This window comes from Microcaecilia unicolor, chromosome 2, assembly GCF_901765095.1.
Source record: "Microcaecilia unicolor chromosome 2, aMicUni1.1, whole genome shotgun sequence".
NCBI classification, from domain to species: Eukaryota; Metazoa; Chordata; class Amphibia; order Gymnophiona; family Siphonopidae; genus Microcaecilia; species Microcaecilia unicolor.
This window is the reverse complement of record NC_044032.1, coordinates 2,176,294-2,198,300: the sequence shown is the minus strand read 5'-3', so window position 1 is coordinate 2,198,300 and position 22,007 is coordinate 2,176,294. Positions and strand designations below refer to the sequence as shown.

Genomic DNA, 22,007 nt, shown 5'->3' with positions numbered 1-22,007 from the left:
GAAGGGGCACCTACATTTGGGTACAGTGGGTTTTGGAGGCCTCCCATTTACCAGCACAAGTGTTACAGGTAGGGGGGATGGGCCTGGGTCCGCCTGCCTGAAGGCACTGCGGTACCCACTAAAAGTGCTCCAGGGACCTGCATACACAGGCCTCTAGGACTTGTTGCTGTTGTATCACCTTGGCACACCAGTTGAGACCTGAAGACTAATCTCTTTGAAAAAGTCCTTTATTGGAATAAGCACGTTTACTCAAGTTAACTGCAGATCAGAGTGTGTCCCACTGGCAAAGAGTCTCCCTGGTACTGAGATGAGCAGTAGGTCAGAGCTGGCAGAATGCTGTACAATGCCCTCTTTCAGCAACATTCAAGGTAATAACTACGTTCTCTAACATGGGAAACACATGAAAGGGATTTAAAACTGGCTTACAAAAATGGCCACTACCTCATGGACTACTGGAAACAAAACAGGGCACACTCTGACCCAGTAAGCAGAGGGAAAAGCACCATTGGAGTAGAGCCTACCAACTACCAACATCATGAGCATTTAACACAAGCTAGTGGAATCACGGAGCCCAATACCCTACACCCACCACAATGCATTGCTGATGTGACTCTACAGTGCACATAACAGAGAAGGTGTCACACTCACCCGAGAGCCACATCAGAACCAGGGAAAGGCTGTCAGAGGATAGAACACATTTGCTGTCATGGAGGTGGTACGGCATTTGAGGCTGGCATAGAGGCTGGAAAAAAAGTTTTTAAAGTGTTTTTTTTTTGGGGGGGGGGTTAGTGACCACTGGGGGAATCAGGGGAGGTGATCCCCAATTCCCTCCGGTGGTCATCTGGTCAGTTGGGGCACGTTTTTGGGACTTGGACCTGAAAAAAAGGGTCCAAATAAAGCGGACCAAATTCTTTTCAAAAACGTCCTTCTTGTTTCGATTATCAGCTAAAGACGCCCATCTCTCCTCGGCGGATAACCATGCCCCAGTCCCGCATTCGCCACGCCTCCAACATGCCCTCCTCAACTTTGTTCGTTCCCGCGATGGATTGCAGTTGAAGACGACCAAAATCGGCTTTCGATTATACGATTTGGTTGCCCACTAGAGAAAGACGCCTATCTCCCAATTTAGGTCAAAATATGGGCATCTTTCACTTTCGATTATGAGGCAGATGGTAAGCCACATTGCAGAAAAATCTTTAGCATCATATCTATGTTAGTTGAATGTTCTAATGCTTATTAGGTGTATCATTAGTATTATGCAAAAATTTATTATTTAGATTTGCTCACACCTTTTTCAGTAGTAGCTCAAGGTGAGTTACATTCAGGTACTCTGGATATTTCTCTGTCCCAGAAGGGCTCACAATCTAAGTTTGTACCTGACAATGGAGGGTTAAGTGATTTGCCCAACATCACAAGGAGCAGCAGTGGGATTTGAACTGGCCACCGCTGGAATGGAATACAAGACCGGTGCTCTAACCACTAGGCCACTCCTCCACTCTATTATGTTGTAGTTATATCGCTGGTATTTGAATTCCAGTGCTGTTAAATGTGAATATTTTTGTTACCGTTTCACAGTAGTTCTATTATTAGGTTTCAATTTACTGTTTTCAGTTTTACTTCATTTATTGTATTTATGTTTATTCCTGGTTATTTTACTATTGTTGTGCTATTAACAAATTGTAAGTTTGTCCTGTTTGTCTGTCCTAATTAGATTGTAAGCTCTGTGGAGCAGGGACTGTCTCTTCATGTTCAAGTGTACAGCGCTGGGTACGTCTAGTAGCACTATAGAAATGATTAGTAGTCGTGTTAAATGCCTCCCCCCCCCCCCCCCGAAATGGCTGTGTGGCAAGTGCGAACTTACCACATCTGCTTCATTTTTGCTTATTTTCACCTGCTGCGGTGAAAGGGGTCCTAGCGTGCGGCAAAATGGACGCTGCCGCTAGAGCTGAGCCCCTTTTACTGCAGTTTAGTAAAAGGACCCCTTAAACTGCGTAACTATAGAAATAACTGAAATCATCAGTATCTGCCTACATTCAGGACCACTCACTATCCAGAGAGTGGCATTAAATATACATAGGGATAGATATTAAAACACTTTAAATGTCCATTTAAATCACTTGTCTGGGGCACAACAGGGATAGGCAGTGACAATGGATATTCCTGCTAACTGGCCATCCCTAACTAGTGAGATTAGGGGCAGGCTGGGGATGGAATTAGGGGAGAACTACAAAACCAGTTAGTGGCGATATTCAGACCACTAACCAGCTAGTAGCCACCTAGAATTAGGACAGAAAAAAGGCTATCCTAACCTTATGCGGTGAGGTTAACCAGGCACCAGTCAAAATACTGGATAGAGGCAAGGAAGGCTTGAGGATGCTTCTCCTTCCAATGCCACTCCCACCACCTCCCCAGAACAGATCCCCTTCCGATCCACCCTCCTCTGGTAAGGGTAGACCTCACTCCCAACCTTCTCCCCCCTCCCCCCAAGCCTACCTAAGATCCCTGGTGGTCCAATAGAGGCAATGGGGTCAGGAGGAAACCCCACTCTCTCCTGTCTCTAGCAGTTGCCTCAACAAAATGGCTGCCATGAATAGTTGATAGGGAAATGTATTGAAATTAGAACATAAGAATAGCCATACTAGGTCAGACTGATGGTTCATTTAGTCCAGTATCCTGTGGCCAATCCGGTCACAAGCACCTGGCAGAAACCTACATGGTATCAATATTCCATGCTACCTATCCCAGGGCAAGCAGTGGCTTCCCCATGTCTGTCTCAATAACAGACTATGGACTTTTCCTCCAGGAACTTGTCCAAACCATTTTAAAACCCAGACACGTTAACGGCTGATACCACATCCTCTGGCAATGAATTACAGAGTTGTATTCTTTGTGTGAAAAATATTTCGTTATTTGTTTTAAAAGTATTTCCATATAACTTCATCGAGTGTCCCCTGGTCTTTGTACTTTTTGAAAGTGTGAAAATCGATTCACTTTTACCCGTTCTACACCACTCAAGATTTTATAGATATTTTATACGTTTGTTTCTATTTGTTTGTTCATTTTTTATACTGTTTCTTCAAAAAGCCACAAAAAAAAATAAAAAATAATTCATGACAAATATGAGGAAATGGTAAAAACCCAATGTATCCCCTGTTCATTATATCCCCAGCCCAGGTCTGATTCCTATCAGCCATCACAGTCCATTGACCGACTGAAATTATTTACAGCTTACAGTGTTCATGAAAACGTCGAATAGCAGTGATATCCCTCAACTTCAAAGAAGTTTATTCCAAAATAAAATAACAAAAATAGTAATAATGAACTTCCTCAAGTCAAATTCACCAATGATATAACGTTGACAAGTTAATCATAAAACTTTGAAAATCAGGTACAAGTGAAACACTAGACCACTAACCTCATGGAAGAACAGTAATCACATCTTTCCCTTCCTATCTATAAAACAGAGATTTGCACAGCCAATATATATATATCCCCTCACCGCTGAAACAGTCAAGCAAGCGATTAATAGGTTTTCAAAGACTCACTGTAAATTGGATGCCTGTCCCAGTTACCTATTAAAATCCACACCCACCGCTTCATAGCAGACCTCACCTTCCACTTAAACTACATGCTTCAACTTGGTCTCTTCCTCAAGGAAAACGGCAACATCTTACTCACCCCAATACCAAAAGACACCTAGAAAAAACCAGACGATATCACCAACTACCGCCCAGTAGCATCAATCCCACTCTTAGTTAAACTGAGGGAAAGCATCGTAACCAAACAACTTACTGACTACATAAACAAATTCACAGTACTACACAAATCACAATCAGGATTTCGCGCCATCCACAGCACCGAAACAGTACTAATCACTCTCATAGCCAAATTCAAACAAGAAATTACAACAGGCAAAAGCATACTTCTTCTACAATTCGACATGTCTAGTGCGTTCGACATGGTAAACCATAATATACTACTAAGCATCCTAGAATACTTCGGGATTGGTGGAAGTGTACTTAGCTGGATCAAGGGTTTCCTAACTACTAGAACATATCAAGTGAAATCAAATGCGAACATATCATCACCATGGAAAACAGACTGTGGAGTACCTCAAGGATCACCACTATCACCGCTCCTTTTCAACCTAATGATGACCCCACTAGCCAAGTCCTTATCCAATCAAGGCCTTAACCCGTTCATATACGCAGACAATGTCACAATATGCATCCCTTCCAAACATGATTTAACAGAAATCACCAAAGAAATCAAACTCAGTTTAAACATCATGAACTCATGGGCGAATGCATTTCAACTAAAACTAACACAGAAAAAACACATTGTCTCATCCTCTCATCCCAATATAACACAAATAAACCCACCAACATAACCACCTCAGATTACACCCTCCCTATATCAGACAGCCTGAAAATTCTCGGAGTTACAATCGACCGAAACCTCACACTAGAGAGCCAAGCAAAAGCTACAATAAAGAAAATGTTCCACTCAATGTGGAAGCTCAAACGAGTGAAACCGTTTTTCCCGAGGGAAATATTTTGCAACTTGATGCAATCTATGGTACTAAGTCATCTAGACTACTGCAATGGAATCTATGCGGGATGCAAAGAACAAATCATAAAGAAACTCCAAGCCAGGCTCATATTTGGAAAAATGAAATTTGAAAGCACAAAACCCCTACGAGAAAAACATGACAGACCTACCAACCAGAAACACATCAAGATCAACACGAACATACCTAAGTCTCCACCACCCAAGCTGCAAAGGACTCAAATACAAATCAACCTACTCATCCAGCTTCTCCTATATAAGCACGCAACTATGGAACGCACTACCAAGCACTGTGAAAACAACATATGACCACTTAAACTTCCGGAAACTACTAAAAACTAACTTGTTCAAAAAGGCATACCCTAACGATCCAACTTAAATGCCTTAACCCTGCAACACAACAAAACCAAATCTCTTATTGGACATAGCTTAACTCTTCCTCCTTATGATTCCCCAATGTGTCTGTCACACAGGAACTTCACTTTACCACAACATCACTCTGTATTTGTTCACCATAAATATTTCCAGAATTATCATAAAATGTGAAAAATAGCAGATCAGAAGTAAAATGATAATGTCACAGTGTCCATTTCTTGAAGGAGAATAAAGAGATTGCTCAGAAAGCCCGAGATGGCCATGTTTTGGCCCACAAAAGGTCAGTGTCAGGGGCACCGTCTAACAACAAACATGCATTCAACTTTCTTTTGACACCAATAGAACATGTAAAAGGATGAACCAAATGTCTCGTAAAAATAGCAACATAAAATACATTTATATCAATATATGGATATAGATAATATATCAAAATAGTCATTAATCATAATGTTAGTATAAAACATTAAAAATTCAAATTATGTAGAAAGTAATTGTGAATCAAATATATAGGGGTCCTTTTACCAAGCTGCGGGCAAAAGGTTTGTGCGAACATTAACATGGCATCTTTAAAGGCTTCATTCTACTTCACTTTTTGCGAAAACAGGCTGCATCAAGGGTCACGATCTGTTAGAAATGATCTCAATTGCATAAAATCTTGGGTACTTATAAAAATTGACAGCAAGAACCCTTCTCTGGGTACGTTTTTGGTTGTACGACTGTTTGATGCATCAGTTTTTACACGCATCACAAGTTCTTGTGCTATTGAGATAATTTCCAACAGATTGTGACCCCTGAGGCAGCCTGCTGTGGCGAAACGTTTCCATGTCGAGTTATTTTATTAATAAACTTGTGTGGAGTTTTCTAGTTGGACTTATTTTTATATGGTCACCGAAAGCTATTCCAGCACTGGCCGATATTCAGACTGGGACCCAGTTAGCTCAGCAGATAAAGTTAGGGCCAGTCTTTTAGCTGTCATCACTCTATCCACATACTTATTTGGTCAAGGGAGTGAATATCACCTCTAACCAGATAAGTAAAAGCTCTCCCAAGGTCCATCCACAAACCACCCTAGCACTAACCGGATAGTATCACAGTGGTCAAAACAGATATTCAATGTCCTCTTTCCATTTTCCGACCCTTTCCCAGTCTTCCTCTTGCAATCCCCTGTTTGTGATTAGTAAGAAAGTAAAGTCCCTGTGCAGAGTCACTGGGGGGAGTGACTGGGAGGTCCCTGGGTGGGAGAAAGTCCAACCCAAGGGGAGTAGCTTTAGAATAAAATGCAGAGAGTGCCCTTCTAGATATGAGTGGCAGGGGAGATGGAGTTAGGTGTCAATATAAAGTGTTACTTGGGGGGTGGTCTTTGATTTTTTTTTTGTTTTTGGTTTGCTTGTCCTTGTTTGCCTGCAAGCCTGAGTTGCCTGCACATCCCATGCCATTGACGTGTAGGGTAAAGGGGAGTCCCAGAATTAAAAGAAGTGAATCCATTGGCTAAAAAAAAAAGGAGAGCTGCTATTAAGAAAAACAGCAATTGTGAAGGAGATCTCTGGGTGGGCAGTGGAGAGACCCAGCCCAAGATCGCAGGATCAGAGCCAGGGAGGACTGGGCATCCAAATGGTAGATGAAATTTAATGTAGACAAATGCAAGGTGATGCACATTGGGAAAAATAAGCCAAATTATAGTCACCTGATGCTGAGGTCAACCTTAGGAGTCAGTACTCAAGAAAAAGATCTAGATTGTAGACAATAAGCTGAAATCTTCTGCTTAGTGTGTGGTGGCAGCCAAAAAAAGCAAACAGGATGCTAGGAATTATTAGGAAAGGGACAACTTCACCTTGAAAATTGCATTCATTTCTGGTCGCCATATCTCAAAAATGATATTGTGGAATTAGAAATGGCTCAAAGAAGAGCGACCAAAACGATAAAGGAGATGGAACTGCTCCAATATGAGGAAAGGCTAAAGAGGTTAGGGCTCTTCAGCTTGGAAAAGAGACAGCTGAGGGGAGATATGATTAAGCTCCATAAAATCCTGAGTGGTGTAGAACGGGTAGAAGTGAATCGATTTTTCGCTGTTTCAAAAAGTACAAAGACCAGGGGACACTCAATGGAATTACATGGAAATACTTAAAAAAAAAAAATAGGAGGAAATACTTTTTCACTCAAAGAATAGTTAAGCTCTGGAAGTCATTGCATGTGGTGACAGCTGTTAGTGTATCTGGGTTTAGAAAAGTTTTGGACAAGTTCCTGGAGGAAAAGTCCGCAATATGTTATTGAGATGGACATAGGGGAAGCCACTGCTTGTCCTCAGAATCAGTTGCATGAATCTTGCTACTATTTGGGTTTCTGCCAGGTACTTGAGACCTGGATTTACCACTGTTGGAAACAGGATACTGGGCTAGATGGACCATTGGTCTGACCCAGTATGGCTACTCTTATGTTTTTATGACAGGGGTGGCCCAAGGCAATCTGCCACCTGAGGCAGGGATGAGAAACCATCCGCCTCCCCCACCCACCCCCACCTAGCCATGGTCTGGCATCTCCCCCTTCCATCCTCAACTTTCTTTCCCACGTTTACCTTCTTTTTTTCTTTTCCAAAAGGCAACAGCGGCAGTGATTCCCATAGGCTGCCCTGCCACCAGCACCAGCCTCTTCGCTCTACTACAGCCCACCTCTGAGGAAACAGGAAGATACGTCAAAGAGGCGAGCCACAGTAAGGAGATGAGGCCGGTGCTGGTGGCAGGGCAGCCTATGGGAATCGCTGCTGCCACTGCTGCCTTTTGGGAAAGAAAAAAGAAGGTAAACACGGGGAAGAGGGTTGAGGAGGGAATGGGGAGATGTCGTTCCATGTAGAGTGCTGCCTGAGGCCCCCACCTCAGTTGGCCTAATGGTAGGGCCACTACTATCTTATGACTTTACCCACTCAATGAAGCTCATTTTCGGCAATCTAGACAAGCCTGTTAGTACTCCCAAAACAAACTAGCTGGCCAAGGTTCATCCCTGACTCTTCCAGGGTTACCCACTTTTAGACCAAATAAATCTAGCACCATGTTAAACTAGACAACTTTCCATTAAGTATTTGATTAACTGTTCTCCTTACTTTTAGATCATACTTTCAATCTGGTCAATTCTGCCTTAATGCTTTTTGTTACTATTTTCAACACTACACAATTCGTCTGACTTCCTGTCCGCCTGCAGTGTACCTTCATCTCCCCAACAGAGGTAGTCAGAGTAAGAGGCATTTGCAATGGCTGAGACAGTGACTTATTCTGATCTAAGAGTCATAAAGAAAAAGGGATTCAAACCTTTCCAGTCCTGGTCATCAGGTAAATGTGCTCAGATGCTGGTTGGGGTGATGGATTTCGCATTCCCGGGCACTGCTTCTGTTTCTAAACCATATATAATTTCATGGAAGGTTCCTCAGTGCTGGAGAAGGATGGACAGGTCACCTACGCTGCAATAAGAGTACCAAAGAAGCCGGAGGAGAAGATCAACCCTGAACCACCAAGGAATAAACCAAGGCAGAAAGGTAAATACTAGAGGCATAGGACCAGTTAATATATTCAGAATTTATCTGCACTGAAATAGACATTTTTCATTAAAAAAGATAAATAAATAAACTTTCAGGCAATCGTGAGATGAGAATTCTGGAAAAAATCTGCTACACATCTTTGTTGTCTAATTAAAATAGCTCCTCTTTTGATAGAGAATAATTGTTTTCATCAACGGAAGGAGTTTTACATGAGTTGATTATTCAGGACACAAAGCTTAAATCAAGTAATTTAATGAAGAAAGACAAACTTAAAATTACAAGTCATAAAAATAGACTAAAAGATATTAGCACAGTGTGTGATACAGTGAGATAGAAGGGGGAGAATGCTCTAGTGCTATTTTAGAATGAAATATGCTCTCCGTAAATATTTCATACTGTTCTGTTGACTGTGTTATCCTTTTAAAAAAATTTGTTAAGCTGTACCAATAAAAGGTTTGACCTTCTACTTTTTTGTTTTTGTTTTGGTGTAACGAATTAACTCTTTCATTCCTGCATGACAATCAGACATTTATGTTAGATTTAAATTAGCTTAGTGTAGTTGTTATGTTTTTCCATTGAAATTCACAGAGGAATAGTTTAACAAAAACAGTAAAAAATAAGATGACAACTTTTTTTATTAGACACATCACATTTCCTGACTTTCATGATTGATAGCCCAAATGAGAGTTACCTGAAGATATTATATCTGAGTCTGGAGGCTGCAGCCCTTAATTTTGGTGTTAGACGTAGCTCAGAAGGGCTTTGATAAGGGAATGTCTTCTCTACATTTGATACCATTAATCTTGAGATTGCGGTGACTTGGTTATCATAGAAGGAACTGGTCCTGCGATTTCTAAATGGTTTCGGTCATTCTCATCAGAACAAATCCAGCAAGTGAGACTGGGGGGGGCTATGTTTCCAGGTGGAACATTATTAAGCCTGAAGTTCATCAAGGTTCTGTGAGTGCTCCAAAACTCACCAAAAACCTACTGTACCTACATATAGGTGACACTTGAAGGCATAAGGGCTACTGTAGTGGTGTACAGTTGGGTACAGTGGGTTTTGGAGAGCTCACTATACAGTATAAGGGGGTAAGGGTGACATGTGTACCTGGGACCTTTATGTGAGGTCCACTGCAGTCCCCCACAGCTCTGCTGAGATGTCTATGTGGCCAGTCTACTAAGAATGCTGGCTCCTCCTACATCCTAATAGCTTGATTTTGTGCGTTTTTCACTTGGACCTTTTGTTTTCGAAAATGATCCAAAAAAATAGATACACTGATTACAGTAACATCTAGAAACAGACCATTTTCAAAACAAAACGATAATCACTTCTTTGGTTTCAAAAATCTCTATATACACCACTTGAGTCTGGGACGTTTTGAGCGAAACGTCCAAAGTTGGATTTGAACATCATATCAAAAATGCCCTTCAAAATCTATTACACAGGTTGTCCTCTCTACTTATCACAAGTTCTGTTGCCATACCAACCACGAGCGGTCTCTTCATTCCTCCCAACTTAACCTTTGTCAACTCCCCTCCAACTGTTCCATTCATCTGTCCAATATTCAGCGTAAGATTTTTAGCACTTTCAGACTCAATACTGGTAGAACTATGCCTAGAGTGTTCTTCAGCCCTATTTAAGACTAAGCTTAAGACCCACCTCTTTGTTAAAGCTTTTGGGTCCTGAGTAGCTACCGTCGCCTTTGACTGGACTGAAGGTGACAGCTTGCCAGTGTTGGTTCATGTTTACTCCTCTTTCCTCCTTGGCACTTCTCTGCCATATCTGCTCTCTCCTCTTTCCTGATTTCATGTTGTTCCTTTCTCACATTTTATAATTATCATTGTAAACTACATTGATGAATTTTCTCTAAGGCATATATGGTGTGCAGTCTGGGGGTGTTGTGGGACCCTAACTTGTCTTTCTACCCTCTGCCTTAGCCCTCTCTTTCTTAGCCCAAAGAATATCTGCCCCTCTCACCCAATGGCTGATTTCTTTCGGCAATTAGCATCTGATCCTGTTCTTATCCTGAAAGATACTTGCATGATGCCTAGAAAAGCACAAATTATGGACTACACTGCTCAGTCGGATAAGAAGCCTGCAAAACAGCCCTGAAAAGCTGATTATTTAAGCAGGGGTTTTCTGCTTTTTAGTATAAGATTTTAATATGATGTTACCGAGCAGATAAGCATATCATGAAAATGGGAATGTGGAAAACAGTCTCTCTACTACTACTACTTAACATTTCTAAAGCGCTACCAGGGTTATGCAGCGCTGTACAATTTAACAAAGAAGGACAGTCCCTGCTCAAAGGAGCTTACAATCTAAAGGACAAAAAGTGCAGTCAATCAAATTGGGGCAGTCTAGATTTCCTGGATAGAGGTCAGTGGCGTAGCTAGGGTAGTTGACACCCGGGGCCGGTCATTTTTTAACACCCCCTTCAAAATCTAGTACTAGGCATGCCGAGAATACAAAACACTCAGGACCTATAGAGCAATTCTACCATACCATAAGCAGTGATTTCTACGAATCACACAAGGAAAAGGAAAGCATCTTAAACACTACAGTGAGCACTAGAACATCAATTCACCTATTGTAAAACGAAACCAGACAGAATAGTACAGATCGTCAATCCTGCACAGTCAATGCCAACTGAAAGCCATGTCTTTTTCACAAACACAGATACACCCTAATCCACTATAGAATAAGTAATCATAAACTTTCTATTTAGACAAAAATTAAACTGAACCCCCGATGCCAGACTCTGCATACAATGCAACACCACAGAAACAGAAAATGTCCCCTAGAACTGTGCAAAATATAAAGACAGCAGATGTAAATTTGAACCAATCACCACTTTACAAATTAACAAATAGAAATAAAACAAATACAGAAAATAAAATAATACCATTTTATTGGACTAATACATTTAGCTTTCAGAGGCCAAAACATCCTTCCTCAGGTCAATACAGTATAGTGCTGTTACAGTATCCTATCCTGACCTGAGGAAGGGGGTTTTGTTCTCTGAAAGTTAGTCAAAATGTATTAAAATTAGTCCAATAAAAAAATTACCTTGTTTACATGTTCTATTATAAACATTTATTAACACATCTACAATACTACTTTACCCTAAAGCAAAAAAATAAAAGTAAATATTTTATTTACAGTTTGTTGTCTCTGGTTTCTGCTTTCCTCATCTTCTTTTCACTGTCTTCCTTCCATCCAGCATCTGTCTTTGTTCTTTCTCTGCCACCCAGTGTCTGCCCCTCTGGTGTGCCCTCCATCCAATGTCTGCCCTCTCTCCCTGCTCCTTCCATCTACATCTGCCCTCTATCTCTGCCCCTTCCATCCACAATCTGCCCGTGTCTGCCCTCTCTCTCTCCCCCTTCCATTCACTGTCTGCCCTTTCTATCGCTTCCATCCACTGTCTGCCCTTTCTCTCTGTCCCTTCAATCCACCATTTGTCCTCCCTCTCCCATCCATCCAGGGTTTGCCCTCCCTCTCACTTCCCCTTCCATCCAGGATCTGTCCCCTCTCTCTGCCCCTTTTTTCAGCCCTCAGTTCCAGCCCCACTATCCCACCAGTCCCCAGTTTCAGCCCCAGCCCTTTTCTCCCACCAGTCCGAGCTTCGGCCCCCAGCCACTTCTCCCTGTCTCCTTTTCAGCCCCCAGTCCCCACAGTTTCAGCTCCTGCCCCTTTTCAGCCCCCAGTTCCAGTACTAGCCCGCTTATCCCACCTACCCTCCTTTTCAGCCCCCAGTTCCAGCTCCCTCCATCCACATGCCTTGCATTAGGGCCTTCCTTTTCAGCCCCAGACCCCATCTGGGCTCCCCCCATCCCCTTCTCCCATCTGAGCACCCCATCCCCTTCTCCCATCTGGCCACCCCATCCCCTTCTGCCATCTGGGCTCCCCACCCATCCCCTTCTGTCATTTGGGCTCCCCACCCCATCTCCTTCTGTCATCTGGGCACCCCACCCCATCCCCTTCTGTTATCTGGGCTCCCCACCCCATCCCCTTCTGTCATATGGGCCCCCCGACCCGACCCGCCTACCAGATCCGTCGAGAGGACGGCGGGTGAGGGGGTGCTCCGCTCCGGCTGCTCCCACCCTACCTTCTTTAAAAAAAAAATTAGTAAAGCGGCGTGGCAGGCAGCGTGGCCTCACGTCTGCCCTGCTTGTAAAACAAGTAGATCTCCTCATCGGGCCTTCGCTCACTGGGTCCCGCCCTCCTCTGAGGTAACTTCCTATTTCCTCGAGGGAGGGACCCAGTGAGCGAAGGCCCGACAAGGAGATCTACTTGTTTTACAAGCAGGGCAGACGCGAGGCCGCGCTGCCTGCCACGTCGCTTTACTTTTTTTTTTTAAAGAAGGTAGGGTGGGAGCGGAGCACCCCCCACCCGCTGACACCTGGGGTGGACCGCCCCCACCGCCCCACCCTTGCTACACCACTGATAGAGGTACAATGGTTAAGTGCTGAAAGCGACATTGAAGAGGTGGGGTTTGAGCAAGGATTTGAAGATGGGCAGGGAGGGGACTTGGTGTATGGGCTCAGGGAGTTATTCCAAGCATAGGGTGAGGCGAGGCAGAAAGGGCAGAGCCTGGAGTTGGCAGTGGTGGAGAAGGGTACTGAGAGGAGGGATTTGTCCTGTGAACGGAGGTTACAAGTAGGAACGTAAGGGGAGATGAGGGTAGAGAGGTAATGAGGGGCTGCAGATTGAGTGCATTTGTAGGTTAGTAGGAGAAGCTTGAACTGTATGCGGTACCTGATTGGAAGCCAGTGAAGTGACTTGAGGAGAGGGGTGATGTGAGCATATCGGTCTAGGCGGAAGATAAGACGGGCAGCAGAGTTCTGAACGGATTGAAGGAGGGATAGATGGTTAAGTGGGAGGCCAGTGAGGAGTAGGTTGCAGTAGTCAAGGCGAGAGGTGATGAGAGAGTGGATGGGAGTTCGGGTGGTGTGCACAGAGAGGAAGGGGCGAATTTTGCTGATATTATAGAGAAAGAAGCGACAGGTCTTGGCTGTCTGCTGCATATGGGCAGAGAAGGAGAAGGAAGAGTCGAAGATGACTTCGAGGTTGTGGTCAGATGAGACGGGGAGGATGAGGGTGTTGTCCATTGAAATAGAGAGTGGAGGGAGAGGAGAAGTGGGTTGGGTGGAAAGACAATGAGCTCGGTCTTGGCCATGTTCAGATTCAGGTGGCGGTTGGACATCCAGGCGGCAATGTCGGATAAGCAGGCCGATACTTTGGCCTGGGTTTCCGCAGTGATGTCTGGTGTGGAGAGATAAAGCTGGGTGTCGTCGGCATAAAGATGATATTGGAAACCATGAGATGAGATCAGCAAGCCCAGGGAAGAGGTGTAGATTGAAAAAGAAGGGGTCCAAAGACAGATTCCTGAGGAACTCCAACAGAGAGTGGGATGGGGGTGGAGGAAGATCCATGAGAATGTACTCTGAAGGTATGGTGGGAGAGATAAGAGGAGAACCAGGAGAGGACAGAGCCCTGGAACCCAAATGAAGACAGTGTGGCAAGAAGTAAGTTATGATTGACAGTGTCAAAAGCGGCGGATAGGTGGAGGAGGATGAGGATGGAGTAGTGACCTTTGGATTTGGCAAGGAACAGGTCACTACAGACTTTAGTGAGTGCCGTTTCTGTCGAGTGTAGAGGGCGAAAACCAGATTGAAGCGGATCGAGGATGGCATGAGAGGAGAGAAAATCAAGGCAGCAACTGTGAACGGCGTGTTCAAGTATCTTGGAGAGGAAGGGTAGGAGGGAGATGGGGCGGTAGTTGGAAGGACAGGTAGGGTCTAATGATGGTTTTTGAGGAGTGGCGTGACTACAGCATGCTTGAAGGTGTCGGGGACAGTTGCGGTGGAGAGAGAGAGAGGTTGAGGATATAAAGATGGGGGGGGGGTGACAGTAGGAGAGATGGTGTTTAGTAAGTTGGTGGGGATGGGATCGGAGGAACAGTGGTGCATTTCGAGGAGGAATGAAGGTGGGCGGTTTCCTCCTCGGTGATATCAGGAAAAGAGGAGAAGGAGGCCTGGGTTGGTTGGTTGAGGGAGTGGGTTAAAGGGTGAAGAGGAGGAGGTGGCTTGGTAGTGAATTCGAGGTTGATCTTCTGTACCTTGTCGCGAAAGTAGTCAGCCAATGATTGAGGAGAGAGTGAGGGGGGGGGGGGGTGGGAGCGGAGGGCACTTTGAGGAGGGAGTTAAGGGTGGCGAAGAGACGACAAGGGTCTGCAGTGTACTGTGCTCCAGTATTTTAATGGTTTTCTCTGCGATGCTGACTTATCTGAACCATATTGACCCCTAAAGAAGGCTTGTTGCCGAAACATAGCCATATAGGGTCTTGGGTTAGTTTATTTGGCAAATAAACTTTTTGGATGCTCTTACTCCTTGTCAGCACACAGGGCTGCCCAATTACCACTGGGTAAGCCCCCAGCACAAAAAAATAAAAGTATTTTTCAGCGCCAGGAATGGCACTTTGGAGGCAGGTACTACTGCCGAGCAGTTGCCTGCTTAAATTACTTGTCCATAACTAAGTGTGAGTATTCAGTGGCAGTTATCCAGTTAGTACCGCTGAATATTTGCAATTAGTGCCAAGCCAAAACTGGCTAACTTGGCGTTCCAGGGCCACAATTGGCACTTGTGTGGTTAAGTGCCAAGATTCAGCCTTTAACTGCATAAAATAACCATTTAAATAGTAGTCTATCTTTAAACAGTTCAGTTTACGTGGTTAAGGGTGAGTATTATTGTTATTATTTGTTACATTTGTATCCCACATTTTCCCACCTTTTTGCAGGCTCAATGTGGCTTACATATATCTGTTAACGGCGTTAGCCAATTCCGATCTGAAAAAATACAACATATAACGAATACAAGGTGATCTTTTAGTAGAATGAGGTACATGTATAGTAGGTATAATTGGGGGGAACTTAGAGAGGGAAAGGAAGAGTCAGGTAATGTCCATTACGGTCTATGGTTACGTTGTGTCGCAGGTGTCCAGGTATTTATATTGGGTCGGTGGGGTATGCTCTTCTGAACAGATCTGTCTTTAGTGCTTTCCGGAAATTTAGGTGGTCGAGCGTAGTTTTTACTACTTTTGGCAGTGCGTTCCATAGTTGTGCGCTTAGGTAGGAAAAGCTGGATGCATAGGTGGATTTGTATTTGAGTCCTTTGCTGTTTGGGTAGTGGAGGTTTAGGTAAGATCGTGCAGATTTGGTGGTGTTCTGGTTGGCAGGTCGATGAGTTCTGTCATCTATCCCGGTGCCTCGCCGTAAATAATTTTATGAACAGTCGTGCAGATTTTGAAAGTGATACGTTCTGTGATTGGTAGCCGGTGCAGTTTTCCTCGGAGTGGCTTGGCACTATCAAAACGTGTTTTTCCAAGTATAAGCCTGGCTGCTGCGTTTGGGCGGTCTGAAGTTTCTTTATGATTTGATCCTTGCATCCCGCATAGATTCCATTACAGTAGTCTGCGTGGCTTAGTACCATTGATTGTATCAGGTTACGAAAGATTTCCCTTGGGAAGAATGGTTTCACGCGTTTGAGTTTCTACATTGAGAGAAACATTTTCTTTATGGTGGATTTCGCTTGGGCCCAGTGGCGTAGCCAGACCTGAGATTTTGGGTGGGCCCAGAGCTAATATGGGTGGGCACGCACTGTCTATATAAGTATTTTTATTTATTTTTTTTGTTATATTTGTACCCCGCGCTTTCCCACTCATGGCAGGCTCAATGCGGCTTACATGGGGCAATGGAGGGTTAAGTGACTTGCCCAGAGTCACAAGGAGCTGCCTGTGCCTGAAGTGGGAATCGAACTCAGTTCCTCAGTTTCCCAGGACCAAAGTCCACCACCCTAACCACTAGGCCACTCCTCCACTCCTCGCTCACTTTCTCGCCACTCAGTGCAGGATTCAGCCCAAAGCCTCACTGTTTTACAAAACTATGAGGTCCCCTATTCCTGCTCCACGATCCTCTATGCAACATGTATGGGAAATGGACCTTCAGGACTCTTTGTCAGATGCTCAATGGACTCGTGTGTGGTCAAGGGGTCCAAGGGCTTCCTGTCGGCCACAATCTCATTTTTATGTACCACAGGGCCCTTTGGACACCTAGAAAAAGCAAATTGTCTGGGGCTCAATGCAGCTTACATATACAGGTACTTATTTGTACCTGGGCAATGTGACTTGCCCAGAGTCACAAGGAGCTGCCTGTTCCTGAAGTGAGAATCGAACTCAGCTCCTCAGGACCAAAGTCCACCACCCTAACCACTAAGCCACTCCTCCACTGTTGCTACTATTTGAGATTCTACATGGAATGTTGCTATTCCACTAGCAACATTCCATGTAGAAGTCAGCCCTTGCAGATCACCCATGTGGCCACGCAGGCTTCTGCTTCTGTGAGTCTGACGTCCTGCACGTACAGGACGTCAGACTCACAGAAACAGAAGCCTGCGCAGCCTTCTACATGGAATGTTGCTAGTGGAATAGCAACATTCCATGTAGAATCTCCAATAGTAGCAACAGAATCTCCAATAGTAGCAACATTCCATGTAGAATCTCCAATAGTATCTATTTTATTTTTGTTACATTTGTACCCCGCGCTTTCCCACTCATGGCAGGCTCAATGCGGCTTACATAATAATATGGAATACAGAATATTGAAAGAGAAATATAGGTTAATCATATTAGAATAATAGAAGAGATAGGTAGGTAGAGATGGGAAGAGGGAAGGGAGTAGGAGAGGTATGAGCAAGGGGTATACTGTATATATTTTTAAAAAAATCATGCAAAATCCTTCTGATTAGAGACACAGAAGCCGGCTCACCTTGCGGAAGAGGGCTGTAAGCCTCTCCCTAGTGTTGTAATACGGAGAGTTGACCCAGATGACACGAACCAGGCTCAGTATGTGGAGCAATTTGCTGGCAATCGCCTTAGCTTTTAGTGTGGCCAGCTCCTCAAAGGGCCCTTTCAGGATGGACAAGAAGGTGAGGTTGGACAGAGCCTGTATGGACCCATCCTGTATTTGATTTGACAGCTTTTTGAAGGGCGCAACATAGGAAGACTTGGAGAGCTGCAGTAGGGATTCAATCTGCTTTACTCCATCCTTGTCCAGCTACCTGCTGAGCCCCGACAGGTCACTGCAGCGATCCCTCCAGAACTCAATCTCCTCTAAGGGTCCGGAGCTCTCTCTGTCTCCACAGTTTCCTGTGCGCTCAGAACCTCTTTAATCTGACGTGTCCAGTGCACCATGGCAGTTTCCAGATGCTGCACCAACTCCTTGTCCTTCACTCCCGAAGTTGTAGTGACGAACGGTGGGCAGGCGGCGGTAGTAAAAGCAACAAGGAGGCAGGTTCGACTCCATCCTTCACTTCCCTGCCCTCTCAGCGTCCCACCTGCCCGAAAGGAAATGACGTCAGAGGAAGGCAGGACGCAGAGGGCAGGGAAGCGAAGGACAAAGTCGAACCTGCCTCCTTGTTGCTTTTACTACCGCAGCGCTGCCCGACTTCGGGTAAAAGTCGCCGTTCCAGTCGTCGTCATTTGGGTGGGCCTGAGCCGAGATCGGCTCTGGGCTTGTTTACCTGCGTGTACACTGGATCCGGCAGATCCGGCGCATGCGCGAATGCAGGGAAACGCCGGTAGGCCGAAAAATGGAGCCTGGGCCTCGATTTTGATTTTTGGGCTGGAAAAATGAAGAGGGGAGTCGGAGGGTGTCCGGGACCCTCAGGAAATGAATGGACCCCAGGATGGACGTTAGGGATCAAAGGTAAAAAGTCCTATGGCCTTATTTTGACTTAATTTAGTTTAATTTTTGAGTTATTTGGAGTGACTTTTGTCGGGCCTTCCCTTAATGTTTTAAAATTTTTATTTTTATGGTCGGGGGGTCTGGGGGGTCTGTTTAGGAGGATTGTACCATTTAAAAATTTTAAAGTTAATTTTGAAGGGGTTTTGGGGGTATTTTTGGTGCGGAGCGTCGTGCGCTGCTCTGAAAGCGGTTTTTAAAAATCCATAGACGGTGTTTAGGAGAGCACATGTTGCCTCACGTATGTGGAAATTTTGGGAAAATTCCATTAACTTTTAATGGGGTTTTTGGATAAAAATAGTGTGAAATGGTGCCTATTAATGGGTTTAAAAAATATAAAACATGGATTGTATTCAGGAAAAAGTGACTGGGATGGTGGAACAATTTTTATTAAAATGTAATGCAATTTACCTTGTATTTTGTATTGAAATCCATTTTCTCCATACACTTTAATGGGAAAATTGGATTTCAAGATGGAGATTGTGAAAAGTTTCCAAACTGTAAAGTTGGTTAACATTCCACAAGCTAGCGTCTGATTGGTGCTGCTAGGTCAGATGGCGAAGCCGCAGTCCTGTTGCTAGGGGAGACAGAGCTGGTGACAAGGTCAGAGGAACTGAAGACACAGGAGAGGACAGACCTGTGTGTGGAAGGTGCTGTGCCTGTGTGTGTGAGAATTGATTTATACAGTAGAGAGAGCTTAAATAAAGAGTTGTCTGATACAAGGAGAGGAACTGAAGACACAGGAGAGGATAGACTGGTATGAGAGGTGCTCTGCTTGTGTGTGTTTGTAAAATTGATATGTACAAAGAGAGAACTTAAGTTAAGGGGTGCTTGATGGAAGCAGATAAACTAAAGACACAGGAGGAGACAGATCAGTGAAAAAGGTTCTGCCTGTGAAATAGAGAATCAGAGCTGAACTCGAGCAGCTGGTGACTGAGAGAGAGAGTGGAATTTTGTGGAGCAGAGGGACTGAAAGTACAGGGGAGATAGACCTGCAGGAAAGATGCTCTGCCCGTGTATGTATAAGAAACTTGTGTGAATAGGCAGGTTGATAATCATACTGAAAATCACAGTACACCTGATAAGTATTCTGAGTGAGCGTGCGCTGGTCTATAAAGTAATTATACAGAAGAGTGCTGGTTTGGGTTTAAGTCAAATCAGTTTCAGGTTGCATAGAAACCTGTTGGTGACTGGCGAGTGTGGCTAGTGGCAGTAGTGGTAGTTATGCATGGAAACCTTGTATTTTGAAGTGAACTGTCACAGTACTGAGTTATGATTGCAAGACACCTGATTGCAGAGGGACGAGTGTTGAATGGTGCATGAACAGGACTATTGCCCTTGGTTGAACTGTGGTTTATAAGATATTGTGATAGGAAGTGTGTGGAATAAGCTGAATACCAATAAAAAATGGCAAAGCTTAAGTTTCAGTGAGGTGGAAGTTTCTTGCTGAATGATTTTGATTTAAAAGTTTAAAAGAAGTGATTGTCTGTAAGAGGTATTCATATAAACAGAAGAGTGTTCCTCATTAGGCAGGGAAAAGTAATAAGGCAGGTCCTGCAATAGGGAACATTATTTATCTATTGATTTAATCTAGATAGGTTGGCCACAGTTTTGAAAATAACAAAAATCCTTACAAAATTCCCACAGGATAGGGGGACAGGGTTTCAGTTTCTTTTAATTAACTAGAGTACAGGTACCGAGGCTGTTAAGGGACGACACAGGAGGAGCAACGCGGAAGCAACAAGTGCACCAACTACCAAGAAAGACCAAAGGTTTTCGTATTCAAGAAAGTTCAACTCAAGCAGCTAAGTACACAAAAATCACCACCTACACCGTTTCAGAGACTTTCAATCTACACGTAAATACTTACCTGGAGGTTTATGCTGAGATTCAGTTACATTTCAAAGTGAAGAAAGTGGACATCTGCAAGAAAGCAATTGACACAAAGAATCAATTTTTTTGTTGAAATTTCATAGTTAAAGTAAATTCTGAGTAACCGAGAAAGTAATTATTTGTACTACTTACCTGATTCGTGGTGTTGATAATATCAGTTAGAGGAACATTCATTGATTGAAAGTTGATCCATTTTCTGAAAGGTTAAAAGAAACATCTTGTGCAATAAATTATTATAATTTAAAAGTTAGTGTGCAATATTGTCATATTTATATTTTATATATATATAGTTTTTTTTAAAGCTCTCCATTCAGGGCCCCTTTTCCAAGCTGCAGTAAAAGGGGGCCGGTGCTGGCGTTGGCCTATGTTATACACGTGCGCCGAGGCCACTTTTTACCGCAGCTGATAAAAGGGAAGTCTCGCCTTCCTGCAGAAAATGACTGTGCGGCAAGTAAAGAGTAAGAGGCATTTGCAATGGCTGAGACAGTGACTTTTTCTGATCTAAGAGTCGTAAAGAAAAAGGCATTCAAACCTTTCCAGTCCTGGTCATCAGGTAAATGTGCTCAGATGCTGGTTGGGGTGATGGATTTCGCATTCCCGGGCACTGCTTCTGTTTCTAAACCATATATAATTTCATGGAAGGTTCCTCAGTGCTGGAGAAGGATGGACAGGTCGCCTACGCTACAATAAGAGTACCAGAGAAGCTGGAGAAGATCAACCCTGAACCACCAAGGACTAAACCAAGGCAGAAAGGTAAATACCAGAGGCATAGGACCAGTTAAATATATTCAGAATTTATCTGCACTAAAATAGACATTTTTCATTAAAAAAGATAAATAAATAAACTTTCAGGCAATCGTGAGGTGAGAATTCTGGATAACATCTGCTACACATCTTTATTGTCTAATTAAAATAGCTCCTCTTTTGATAGAGAATAATTGTTTCATCAACGGAAGGAATTTTACATGAGTTAATAAATCAGGACACAAAGCTTAAATCAAGTAATTTAATGAAGAAACAAAAACTTAAAATTACAAGTCATAAAAATAGACTAAAAGATATTAGCACAGTGTGTGATACAGTGAGATAGAAGGGGGAGAATGCTCTAGTGGTATTTAGAATGAAATATGCCCTCCGTAAATATTTCATACTGTTCTGTTGACTGTGTTATCCTTTTTAAGAAATTTGTTAAGCTGTACCAATAAAAGGTTTGACCTTCTACTTTTTGTTTTTGTTTTGTTTGGTGTAACGAATTAACTCTTTCATTCCTGCATGACAAATGCTTTCAGACAATTATGTCAGATTTAAATTAGCTTAGTGTAGTTGTTATGTTTTTCCACTGAAATTCACAGAGAAATAGTTTAACAAAAACAGCAAAAATAAGATGACAACTTTTTTATTAGACACATCACATTTCCTGACCTTTATGATTGATAGACCAAATGAGAGTTACCCTGAAGATGATATTATAGCTGAGTCTGGAGGCTGCAGCCCTTAATTTTGGTGTTAGACGTAGCTCAGAAGGGCTTTGATAAGGGAATGTCTTCTCTACATTTGATACCATTAATCTTGAGATCGTGGTGACTTGGTTATCATAGTAGGAACTGGTCTCGCGATTTCTAAATGGTTTCGGTCATTCTCATCGGAACAAATCCAGCAAGTGAGACTGAGGGTCTATCCACCTCATAATCGAAAGTGAAAGACGTCCATATTTCGACCCAAATCGGGAGATGGGCGTCTTTCAACCGTGGGCGACCAAATCGGTATAATCGAAAGCTGATTTGGGTCGTCTTCAATTGCACTCCATTGCGGGAATGAACAAAGTTTACGGGGGCGTGTCAG

At 43.5% G+C, this 22,007-nt stretch overlaps 1 protein-coding gene across 1 annotated transcript in view; it reads left to right on the top strand.

Annotated features, from left to right (window-relative positions):
• LOC115461766 overlaps positions 1–22,007 on the top strand; it is a 568,733-nt gene that overhangs the window by 523,619 nt on the left and 23,107 nt on the right. The window contains exon 9 of the mRNA XM_030191811.1: positions 20,808–20,918. Within this exon, the coding sequence (XP_030047671.1) occupies positions 20,808–20,918 (111 nt within the window). The remainder of the gene's footprint in view (positions 1–20,807; positions 20,919–22,007) is intronic.